This window comes from Corythoichthys intestinalis, chromosome 21 (assembly GCF_030265065.1).
Source record: "Corythoichthys intestinalis isolate RoL2023-P3 chromosome 21, ASM3026506v1, whole genome shotgun sequence".
NCBI classification, from domain to species: Eukaryota; Metazoa; Chordata; class Actinopteri; order Syngnathiformes; family Syngnathidae; genus Corythoichthys; species Corythoichthys intestinalis.
The window spans coordinates 34,367,261-34,380,322 of record NC_080415.1 but is presented as its reverse complement, the minus strand read 5'-3'; the positions used below and the strand labels follow the sequence as shown (position 1 = coordinate 34,380,322).

Below are 13,062 nucleotides of genomic sequence, written 5' to 3'. Positions count from 1 at the left end.
TGCTCTCACCCCTCTCTGCGCGTGAGAGTAGGACGTGTATCTTTGGAAGTGTGTTGTCCATGTGCGTGAGAAGAACATGCACACACATTTGGTCCAATTGCTCAGAAGACAACAAAAATAGTGATATACACACACAAAACATGAAAATGAAAACAATACAGTCAAAGTACTGCAGAAGAAGTTTCCAGGGGGCACGACCCTTACCTCCCTTCACCAGGTGATCACATACACACACGCACGCACTCGATGGCTGCGTCCGGAGAAGACGACAGTCGGCGGAAGATGAGGAGGACAGCGGAGAGTGTGAGGGAAGGGCGCGAGAACGGAAGGAGGAGGAGCAAATAGGTCAGGGGTCAATCCCCCCGCTGGGAGGAGAAGAAAAGAGTGGGGGATGCCGAGGGGTCCACATAGTCTAATGCTGACATCACCGGCACAACACACCCATTAAGGCACATCTGCAGAACCAGTGGCGTAACAAATGTGAAGAGAGGCCATAAGCAGATTTTAAGGGTGGACCAGGCCCCCCCTGGTGACCGAAAAGTGTCATTGCGTGTAATTGACTTTCCTATACATATATATATATAAGTTGTAAAGCAATAAAACTGCAACAAAAATGAATGAAATGAACAAATAAAAAACATTTTTATAATGGGTCGAAATTATTTTTCGAGCACCCTAGACAGTCATTTGCTTTGCATATAATTTTATATATAGATATGTATTAGGGCTGTCAAACGATTAAACATTTTAATCAAGTTAATTACAGCTTAAGAATAAATTAATCGTAATTGATCGGAATTCAAACCATTTATAAAATATGCCATATTTTCTGTAAATTATTGTTGGAATGAAAAGATAAGACACAAGACGGACGCATACATTCAACATACGGTACATAAGTACTGTATTTGTTTATTATAACAATAAATCAACAAGATGGCATTAACATTATTAACACTGACTTCAAGCGATCCATGGATAGAAAAACTTGTAGTTCTTAAAAGATAAATGTTAGTACAAGTTATAGAAATTTTATATTAAAACCCCTCTAAATGTTTTCGTTTTATTAAAATTTGTAAAATTTTCAATCAAAAAATAAAGTAGTAGCTCGCCATTGTTGATGTCATTACACCATGCTCACTCCCCAAACCCATAAAATCATTTGGACCCAAGCACCAGCAGAGGGCGCCAAATAACAAAAAACAAGTAATAAACGGACATTACACTTTTGTTATTTTAATCTGATTGGGGCATGTGCGTTGATTGCGTCAGATATTTTAACGTGATTAATTTAAAAAATTAATTACTGCCCCGCTAATTTTGACAGCCCTAATATATATATATATATATATTTTTTTTTTTTTGGGGGGGGGGGGGGGGTTGAATAATAAAGAGAGAAATGCCCAAGCCAAAATGTGGCCCAAATGTAAATCAACATTACTTCAATCAAAAAGTTGCTTCAATCAAAAAAAAAAAACAAAAAACAAAGAAAAATAGCTTTTACATGCATTTTTTTGTGTTTGGAGTTTATATATTATTAGCATATTTATTTTTGCATTCAAACAATTTTTTTTAACTGAAGCAACTTTTTTTGGGTTGAAAATATTTTGATTGAAGCAATTTTTTTTTTCGCAACAACTTTTTTTTGATTGAATAATAAAGACACAAATCTACCTCCATATGGCTCCGCCTAGGGGATACAATTTTTGACTGAGGTAACTACATTGGCACGACACTGGCGGGCTTAAAAGTATTGCCTAAGCAGCTTGATTTAGAATTGCCCTCAAGAATGATGGGGAAAAAAAAACGCTCATTGTCAATTTATTATTTTAAATATTCTTGTAAGTTAATTTTATTGCGGACACTGCGTTTTGGGGTCATCAATATGTTGTGCCACCCCTGCCCCAAAAGTCAAACTCCGCATATGTCAGAGCCTGGGTGCAATAAGTAATAACGGGCCCCCGGAGGTGATGATTGAGGCAACAATGAATGAATGAACGAAAATGCATTGGACCTCTCGCGCCATAAACGGCAGTCAATGAATAAAATGAGGGTTAAGCACACACTACAGTTAGTACAAGCGTCGACTCACCTTGAAAGACGTGCTAGAATTCCTCTTGCAGCAGAGGCAAGCCAACAGCACCAAGAGCAGGCCGGCGACCGCCGCCGTGGACGCGCACACCGCCGACACCCACGAGTCCTCCGACCACAAGGCGGCGCCACCTGCGGGGACACATCGAGTTAGTGCCACGTTTCCTCCGTATCTGCTCGTTGTCGTTACGTAATGCGTCGTTTGCGCTCCGGTGAACATTTTTGACCCACAATGCACTTGTGCGCCATGATGCCATTGCGCCGAATGTTTCGGCGCATCCTTGGGATACGGAGGATGCAGTTGCCATGGAAACCAGCTGCTTGTGCTCGAGTGGTAGAGCGTGGCAACACGGCCTCGCTGGTGCGGATTTTTCCCTGCCATTGAAGTGGTGAGACATCTAATCTATTTGGACTTAAGTATATAGTATAGTATAAAATTGTATAGTATAGTATAGTTGAGTATAGTATAGTATATAGTATAGTACAGCATAGTAAAGTAAATAGTATATAAGTATAGAATAATATAGTATAATGAAAATTATATAGTAAGGTATAGTATAGTAGGGTATAGAAAATTCATTCATTCATTCATTTTCCATGCCGCTTATTCCTCACGAGGGTCGCGGAGGTGCTGGAGCCTGTCCCAGCTAACTTCGGGCAGTAGGCAGGGGACACCCTAAATTGGTTGCCAGCCCAGGGCACAAGAGGACACACAACCATTCACGCACACACTCACACCTATGGACAATTTAGAGTGTTCAATTAGCCTACCATGCATGCATGTTTTTGGGATGTGGGAGGAAACCGGAGTTCCCGGAGGAAACCCACGCAGGCACGGGGAGAACATGCAAACTCCACACAGGAAGGCCAAAGCCCGGGATTGAACCCTTGATCTCAGAACTGTGAGGCAGACGTGCTAACCACTCAGCCACCGTGCCGTATAGAAAATAGTATAGCATATAGGTATAAAATAATATACTCGTCTAGTATAGTACAGTACAGTATAGTAAATAGTATAGTATAGGCCTACTGTAAATAGTAAAAAATATATGTCTAAAATAATATAGTATATTGCAAAGTATATAGTATGGTATGGTATCGTATAGTATTGTATTGTATTGTAGGGTATAGAAAATAATATAGTATATAAGTATAGAATAATGTACTTGTCTAGTTTAGTACAGTACAGTATAGTAAATAGTATAGTATATAGTACTGTAAATAGTATAAAATATAGTCAGTCTAAAATGATATAGTATATTGCAAAGTGTATAGTATGGTATAGTACAGTATATTATAGTATAGTATAGTATAGGTGTAGTATTGGTATTGTATACTATAGTATAGTTCATGGTATAAAAATAATACTGTATAAAAATAACAGAATAATTAATAAAAGAATCCAATAAATAATATGTTTTATTTCGGAAAAAGTTTTTTTCAAATGTAATTAATTGATAATAATAATAATCGTAAAATGGATAGTAAAATTAAATAGTAATAATAATAAATGTACATAATAAGATAAAAGTGAAAATTATACAGTAAATAATTAAAACCTTTAAAATTAAAACCTAAATTAAGGAAAAATGAGGAATAAAAAATTAAACCAAAATAGAAAAATATAAAAAAAAAAAAAAACATTATATAAAGAAATGAACAAATAAAACTAAATGAATAATAAATGAAAAATTAAAAAAAATCATTTTAGAAGAAAAACAAAATGAAGAATAAAAGATACATATATATATACATATATATATATACATATATATATATATATACATATATATATACATATATATATATATACATACATATATATATATATACATATATATATATATGTATATATATATATATATATATATATATATATACATACATATATATATATATATATATATATATATATATATATATATATATATATATATATATAAAGTAAAACAAAATTCTGAATATATTAAGAATATTTTATAATTTAACACTTTGGTTGCCATTGCCAGAAGGGATTAACAGTCAAATCCATTGGACGTCTATCACTGTCAATGGCAGCCAACGTTCCAAAGTGTCTTCACCGTTTTGAATCCAATCATATAAATTCTTTGCCTATGCAAACGTGGTGTATACGCACGTGCACTTGCTCTGCTCTTTTTTCCAAAGCGAGCTCGTGGCCCAAGTCTATTTTTGAATTTGTGTTGATCATAATGAATAATGAATCATGTGACTTCCACACTCTTCGCCAACAAAACCAACCCGCGTCGCCGAATTGTACGCCGTCGTTCTTGAAACGCTAACATCACGTTAGCAATTTAGTTCTATTTTTAATTAACTATGATATCATGATCAATAATTAGCTACTTAAGCCAAAACGTCATTTGAGCGCTCGGACGTGACGGGATGATGATGTCACACACGGATGACATCATCATCAAAATCTGGTGGGTGACAGGTTATTAAAAATAGAAAGGTTATGGTGATGTTTTTCTGCTCGGTTAGCAAGAAGCTGAGGTTGCCACGGCAACGGGCTGCAGCACATTATTGCGTAATAACTCGGCTCTCCGTCAATAATCGTCGAGCTCGGCGATATCTATCCGGAACGGACCGGAACCGCAGCACAGGAATGTCGGGCTCACCTGGCCCGACGGCGGCGGCGCCGGTCCAAAACGCGGCGTACGTCAGCGCCGTCAGCGTATTCCTCATCTTCATCCTCATCCTCACAGCTTCCTCATCCTTTCCGAACCGAGCCGGGCCGGCTTGCGGTCCGTGCGTCCGTCCATCGCGGCGGAAGAAGAAGAAGAAATCTCAGGTTCCGGAGAACGGGACATCAGAATCCGGGTCTAACGAGCATGAGGTTCAGTGCTTTGGGTTCGATGAAGAGAAGGAGGAGGAGGAGAAGATGCTGGTGCTGTCCGTGGTCCTGCCTGCCAGAGCGCCATCTTGATCGCTAATGCTGAGGGAGTGAGGGAGGGGGGATGCTGAAGGGAATTCACGCGCATGCGCACAGGCACGTGCGTGTGAGAAAGCACCATCGGCATCTTCTTCATCCTCAGCCTCATCCTCGCCTTCACTACATCTCACACACATACAAACGCACACACACACACACACACACACACACACACACACACACACACACACACACACACACGACAATGATCTCTTTGCTCTTATGTAATCAAACTTATTCATAATTCATACAGATCAACATCATCTTTTATATTCACTGCTGCGTGCGCGCACAATCCATCCTAGTGTCCTTAAAGGACATTAGCTAGCACATTGACGGCTATAGACGTCCAATCCATTAGAATTGGGAGGGTGGCAGCGAATGAACGTTCGTTCATTCGCTGCCACCCTCCCACTTCAAATGGATTGGACGTCTACAAGTGATAAAACACATTCAAATTGACGTCTACTAGTGATAAACTCATTCAAATTGACAACAAAAGGATAATTTGACGTCTATAATCGTCAATGGCACTGAAAGAAATAAACAGATTGGACGTCTATCGTCGTCAAAAGCAGCCAATGAGTTTGTAGTCTGCCCCGCAGCATCATGGTAATCAAAAATCCCACAATATTGCAATGTTTGCGGTGGCCGCCAGAGGGCAGAAAAGTCTCGTCGCACAGTGCCAAAAAGCATTAAAAAGTCCACTACAGAAACACAATAGGATGTAAATAAAAATAGAAACGGTAAAAGGTCGTTGTATAATTTATAAGCATGAAAGGGGCAGGGAAGATGCGGTAAGGTTAAATGACCACAAGGTGGCAGCATTGTTAACTTTTTCAGTCATGACTCCATTTGAACGGTTCGTGACTATTTAGTATGGGGCTACAAACCTTTTTGAGACTAATCTATCCCCATGATTAAGGGCCTGAGCACCAAATGGCACGAGAGCTCTATTTTAATGCAAGGGATTATTATTGTTATTAATATTATTATAATTTTTTTCAGGGCAAATGAAAATGGCCAATTTGGAGGGCTGAACATGCTCGAAAACTCAAAACAACAAACAAAATTTGCGTAAAGTTCGTTAATTTTGCATCGTTGCGAAAAAAAAAAAAAGGCTAAGTGGCGCCCCCTTGAATTTTTCAAAAAGGCCTGTCCTATTAGGTTTTTTCAACATAGAGTGATGAAATTTGGAGAGTCGATACCTTGCCTAAAACTGCTTCAAAAAGTCCCTTGCACCCATATTCCAAACCCAACAGGAAATTGGGTATTTTGGATAGAATATAATTTTTTTTTTTTAAAGTTTTAAATTTTTAATTTACACGGTGCACATTTGAGACCTTGACGCCTATGGAGTTAGTTGGATCCTCATCGAAATTGGTAAGAATGTTCATGAGACATACGAGATTTTTAAATTATCAAAATAGTGAGTTTTCATTCACGGGCCTGATCTGCGCAGGGTGCCAAAGTCGGCCTTTTTTATTGGCAACATACCAAATTCAGAAAATTACGAACTTTTTTTTTTTTTTCAGGGAAAATGAAAATGGCCAATTTGGAGGCCTGAACATGCTTGAAAACTCACCAAAATTTGCACGTACTTGCGTATAATTCGGTAATTTTGCAATGATGCAAAAAATGTAACAAAATGGCTCAGTGGCGCCCCCTTGAATTTTTCAAAAAGTCCTCTCCTATTAGGTTTTTTCAACATAGAGCGATGAAATTTGGAGAGTCGATACCTTGTCTAAAACTGCTCCAAAAAGTCCCTTGCACCCATATTCCAAACTTAACAGGACATTGGGTATTTTGGATAGAATGTAAATTTTTTATCAATTTACAGGGTGCACATTTGAGACCTTGACGCCTATGGAGTTAGTTGGATCCTCATCAAAATTGGTGAGAATGTTCATGAGACATATGAGATTTTTAAATTATCAAAAGAGTGAGTCTTCATTCACGGGCCTTTTTTATTGGCAACATACCAAATTCAGAAAATGACTAACTTTTTTTTTTTTTCAGGGAAAATGAAAATGGCCAATTTGGAGGCCTGAGCATGCTTGAAAACTCACCAAAATTTGCACGTACTTGTGTATAATATCGGTAATTTTGCAATGTTGCAAAAAATGTAACAAAATGGCTCAGTAGCACCCCCTTGAATTTTTCAAAAAGGCCTCTCCTATTAGGTTTTTTCAACATATAGCGATTAAATTTTGAGATTCGATACCTTGTGCAAAGCTGTTCCAAAAAGTCTCTTGCACCCATATTCCAAACCCAACAGGAAATCGGGTATTTTGGCTTGAATGTGATTTTTTTAATCAATTTGCAGCGTACACATTTGAGACCATGGCGCCTAGGGAATTAGTTGGATGCTCATCAAAATTGGTAAGACTGTTTATGTGACATTTGAGATCCTAAGATCTCTGAATTGTGAGTTTTCATTTACGGGCCTGACCTGGGCAGGGTGGCAAAGTCGGCCATTTTTTGGCAAAACACCAAATTCAGAAAATGACAAATAACTTCCTGATACAACATTCTTTTTCATATCTCGCATGTATATAAGGTATCCCAGCCTGAACTCGACTGCAGTGAAGTATTACACATTAGGCCTGGCGCCCCCTGCTGGAAACAGGAAACAACGTTTTTACAAGACCGGCTCCTTCTGAAAGGGAAAAAATTTAATTGACCTCAAACCTGTTTCAGGGGAGCCTTGAGACATGTGTTCAGGTGCCTGATGAAAAACATTGATGTTTGGTTGAAGCAGAGTGGTCCAAGTACTTTCTCCAATAGGGTTTGTTTTCTCCTCGGTGTGTGAATGTATTTGTCATCCCGAAAAAAGAACCAAGTTTCGAGTATGTTAGGTTCTCATGAGATAATTAGAGGGGGAAAATCTGCCACCACCTTGACTTTCATACTGTTCACGTTTGCATGACATCCCAGTTGCACCAAACTGCGAGGGCCAGTTCAGTTCTGCTTGCAGGACTATTTTTTCCATTTATTTTTTTCATGGCATATGAAAATGGCCAATTTGTAGGCCTGAACATGCTCAAAAACTCACCAAAATTTAGGGAGAAAGTTGGATCCTCCTCAAAATTGGTACGACTGCTCATGAGACATGTGAGATCCTAACTTATTAAAATGGTGAGTTTTCATTCACGGGCATGACCTGGGAAGAGTACTAAAGTCAGCCAATTTTTTGGCAACACCCCAAATTCAGTAAATGACTAATAACTTCCTGATACAAGGTGCAATCTTTTTCATATTTGGCAGGCATGTGAGGTATCCGAGCCTGAACACGACTGCATTGAAATATTACCCATTAGGCCTGGCGCCCTCTAGTGAGAACAGGAAACACCTTTTTTACGAGAAAGGCTCCTCTTCCTTGGAAAAAAAAATCAATTGACCTCAAACCTGCATCAGGGGAGCCTTAAGACATGTGCTCAGGTATCTGATGAAAAGTTTTCGTTGAAGCGGAGGGGTCCAAACAGGAAAGTAAAAATGACCGTCGCCATTTTGTCTCGCCACAAATTTTAAACAGTCATAACTTGGCAGATATACAAGAAATCTGCGTCAAACTTCCCATGCTTGGTCAGAGTCTTACCCTGAAGAGTCCTGTGGTGGTCATTTGCATCAACTCTGTAGCACCAGCTAGTGGCAGCAGAATTTGAGGCCGTTACATGCTCGAAAACGCACCAAAATTTGCACATTCATGCGGTTTCGTGTAAATGTCGATAATTTCGCAACGTTGCGAAAAAACATAACAAATTGGCTCCGTGATGCCCCCTTGAATTTTTCAAAAAGGCCTCTCCTATAGGTTTTTTCCAACGAAGAGCGATGAAATTCGGGCAGTCGATACATTGTGCAAAACTGCTCCAAAAAGTCTTTCGCACCCATATTCCAAAACCAAGAATAAATCGACTGTTCATGAGACGTATGAGATTTTAAATGATCAAAATAGTGAATTTTCATTCACGGGTCTGGGCGGGGTGCCAAAGTCAGCCATTTTTTTGGGCAAAATGCCAAATTCAGTAAATGACTAATAACTCCCTGATCCAAGGTTCAATTTTTTTCATATCTGGCATGTATGCGAGGTATCCTGCTGGGAACAGAAAACCCCCCTTTTTTTACAGGCTACTCCTCCAAGGGGAAAAAAAAAATTGACCTCAAACCTTCATCACCCTAGTCTTAAGACATGTGTTCAAGTACCTGATGAAAAATATGGAGGTCATTGAAGCAGAACCTTCCAAACATGAAGGTGAAAATGACCGTCACCATTTTGTCTCACCACAAATTTTGAACAGTCATAACTTTGCAGACGTACAACATATCTGCGCCAAACGTCCCGTGCTTGGTAAGAGTCATACCTTGAAGGGTACTGTCGGGGTCATTTGCATCAACTCTACAGCGCCAACTAGTGGCAACAGAAAGTGACTCATTTTACTTATACATGTTCAGTTCTTTTTAGGTTGGTCATTGTAGTTACAATACCTTTTGTAATACTACATTTTAAGGCCCATGTCCACACGTCTCTGTTGCCATGACGATCCTTTGCTCGCCATTAAAAGGAAGTAGATTTCTTCAGGGACTTAGGCAGCTTATAGAGCCACAAAATTTGGCACACTTGGTTGAACTGGTCCCATTAGAAGATTCAATTTGGTTTTGAATAAGAGCGTGGCTGCACAGGTCAATGGCGCCTTCCTTTTTTTTGTAGGACCCTCTTCAATAGGGGTTTTCCCTCCTAGGTGTGTGAATCTATTTCTTATCCCAAAATAGAGACGAGTTTTGAGCATGTTAGGTTCTCGTTATACGATGAGAGGGGGACGATCTGCTACTATCATGACATCAGAGTTGCGCCAAACTGCTTGCAGGCCTAATGTTAATACATAATAACAAATATATTTATATATATTTAAAGTTTGTATATATATATTTTTTTATCCTAACAAAAAGACTAAGAAAATATTTGTGTGATTTATAATTCCGGATGTGTAATGGCTGCTATTGAAAGCAAAAGACTGAAAGATTATTCTTCAGTGCCACTGACGTTGATCCTCGTCCAATCCAGTTTGAAGGAAAGCTGGAACTTCATCAAGTTGGATTATTTGTTCTTTCAACCTTGTGACTAATCCCATTTCAAACCCTCACGTGTTCTCCTAAACAAGCGTTTTATTGTGCACTCCAGTTACTCATTCACTTGACACCTGATAAGAGACATTTTTTTTATTCCACACAAAACAGGAACAAAAATATAATAAGTCACCTAGATCAGGAAATGATAATTAATCACTATGTACTCACTCAAGTTATTTTGCTTTGTTCCCTTACATCAGTCATGTGCTCAAGCGACTTCCACGGACAAGAACTCATTAAGGCACTTGTCTAAAAAATAGAAAAAGACGTTGAAAATGAACTTCCATAAATGTCAACACCAGGTGAGGAGGAAAAAAAAATGTTTTTGTTTTGAACATATCTTTTTTTTTCTTTTTCTTTCCAAAATCTGATTTTAACATCATGCTTTCAGATTAAAGAAATATATATGTTGCCTGATTCATTGCCATTGACGTTTACTTTGTTATTAACTAATTTGTGGCTACGTGATTGGATGTTTATTATCGTCAATGGCAGTAAAGGAATAAATGTTATGTCCACATTTTTACTTTTGAAGAAAAAAAAATCCAAGATTTGTTTTAACCCATATCTTGAGTTGAAATGTTCAAAATAAAAACAAGCCTAGAGGAACATGTCTGAAATAAAATCGTGTTTAAAATAAAATTTAAAAAAAAACATGGGAGTCGGACAGTATTTTTTTGCGCGTTTCTAAAAAGAAACGCTTAAAAAAAAAAAAAAAAAAAAAATTAAATGGAAATCTGTTGAAAAATAACAAGTTTAACCCCTTGACAGCTGAATTTGCATTTAACATATTAAAAAGCACTGAGGAAATACATAAGTACATCATATTTACTGTATATTTAATTATGATTGAAAATTTAAACAAGAAAATTATTTATAATTAAAGATAAAAGAAATACACTTTTGTAAATATAAAAAACTGAACAGGAGGGATTTATTAATAAGTTTTTTTTTTTAATTATTTTATATTTTTTGTTTTATGCAAGCAATAAATGAAGATATTACTACCAAAGCATTTGTAATTGCAATCATTTTCTGGGAGAAATTGAGCATTATCTGACAGAATACTTTTGGCCAGCAGTGTGAAAAGGTTGTCCGCCCGATTGCCTGCCTGAGCGGTCCACTGTCCGACAAAGCCAAGGCAGCCCTGCCATGCTAACACTCAAGATGCTAATTGGAGCAATCCAACCCTGTGGTTTTGAGAGTGTGAATGGGAATGACTAATGAGGACCTTAATGCTCACAAGAGATATGCTGATTAGAGTAGAATGACCCTTCTCTGGGCATAAAAATGATTTGTATCAACTGATCCACCCTTGGTAGTTCTAGTTATAGAGCGAAAATTACGGTATACAGTAAAGATGTTCCGATCACGTCATTTTCAAAGTATCGGAATCAGCAAAAAAATATTGGACATGCCTTTTTTTTAATATATAAATATATTTTATTTAAATCGTTTTCTAATTGTATTTAACGTTACAGACAAAATGTCTTACACTCATCCAGAGTAGTTTTGGCTTAAAGTAGGGCAATCAAATTTATTGTGTTACCAGTGTTAATTAATGTTTTTTAATTAATCACGTTAATTAATTAATGCATACGCTGCATGACCCACTCACGCCATATCGCATTCAATCTATAAAGGCGCAGTTTTACCTATGTATAATTAGTAGAGAGAATTTTGACAGCCTTTGGAGCCTTTTTCTATTTGGCTAAAGCCTTACAATCCCTCTCCCAGCAATTAAAAATATCGTGAGAGGTAATGTGGGGAAGAAATGTAGTAGTTGACCATTTTCTTAACACCCTATGTTACTTCCCTACGCAGAGAAGATATATGAATTGGTGCCCCTACGCACAGTCATGGTTGCACTTCCCATCATGCATTTGGGCAGAACAGTTAAATGGCTGCAGTATCATTTACTGAAAGCTCAAAGAATACACTAGATGGCAATATTTAGTCACAATATACAAAGTCACATTTATCCTTTAAGAATTACAAGTCTTTCTATCCGTGGATCCCTCTCACAGAAAAAAATGTTAATAATGTAAATGCCATCTTGAGGATTTACTGTCATAATACAGTACTTATGTACTGTATGTTGAATGTATATATTCGTCCGAGTTTTATTCATTTTTTTCCTTAATGCATTGCCAAAATGTATATGATCGGGAAAAATTATCGGGAATGATTGGAATTGAATCGGGAGCAAAAAAAAAGCAATCGGATCAGGAAATATCGGGATCGCCAGATACTCAAACTAAAACGATCGGGATCGGATCGGGAGCAAAAAAACATGATCGGAACAACCCTAGTATACAGTACAGTATTTTCCAAAAATGATTTTTCATCTTTTCATTATTATTTTACAATGTTCTAATTTGTAGCTGTATTGCTTGATTTAATTTTCTAAATTTAGCTTTTTAATACTTTATATGTACTCATGTATTCCAACAATTCTTTATGTATATTTGTTCAATGTAATTTCAGGCATAATGGGGTTAACATACAGTAAACATGCTTGGAAGGACCTGTCTAAAAGCAAGTCAAAAATAGAAACGCGCTTCCATAGAAACCAGCACGCTCAAAATAAAAACGTGTTTTCAAGAACCATGCCGCAATAACACATTATGGGAAAAAAACAAAAAATTGTTTTCCCAACATTTTTCTTTTTTGGGAAAATGCCATTCGTGATGATGGTGCTTAAGGCCAAAGTGAGAAGAAGGCTATTTTGCGTCTAGTGTTCAAACCCGTCTCTATCCTAGCAACAGCAGTCTAGTTGGCGGTTGCCGCGGAGACTCGCCAAGCAAATGCTCTGGCTCGGCGGGCCGAAGAGACTCGCTGACGAGGAAGCCGCTTACAGCAGAATCGGAGCCTGAGGACGTGCAAATGTG

At 37.8% G+C, this 13,062-nt stretch overlaps 1 protein-coding gene across 1 annotated transcript in view; it reads right to left on the bottom strand.

Moving 5' to 3' along the window:
- Positions 1-10,388, bottom strand: part of aatkb (apoptosis-associated tyrosine kinase b) — a 28,425-nt gene extending 18,037 nt beyond the window's left edge. The window contains exons 1-3 of the mRNA XM_057825992.1: positions 10,340-10,388; positions 4,731-5,164; positions 2,093-2,223 (exon numbers count right to left, since the gene is read on the bottom strand). Coding sequence (XP_057681975.1) covers positions 2,093-2,223; positions 4,731-4,809 — 210 coding nt within the window. The 5' untranslated portion in view covers positions 4,810-5,164; positions 10,340-10,388. The remainder of the gene's footprint in view (positions 1-2,092; positions 2,224-4,730; positions 5,165-10,339) is intronic.
- Between the last annotated feature and the right edge of the window lie 2,674 nt (positions 10,389-13,062).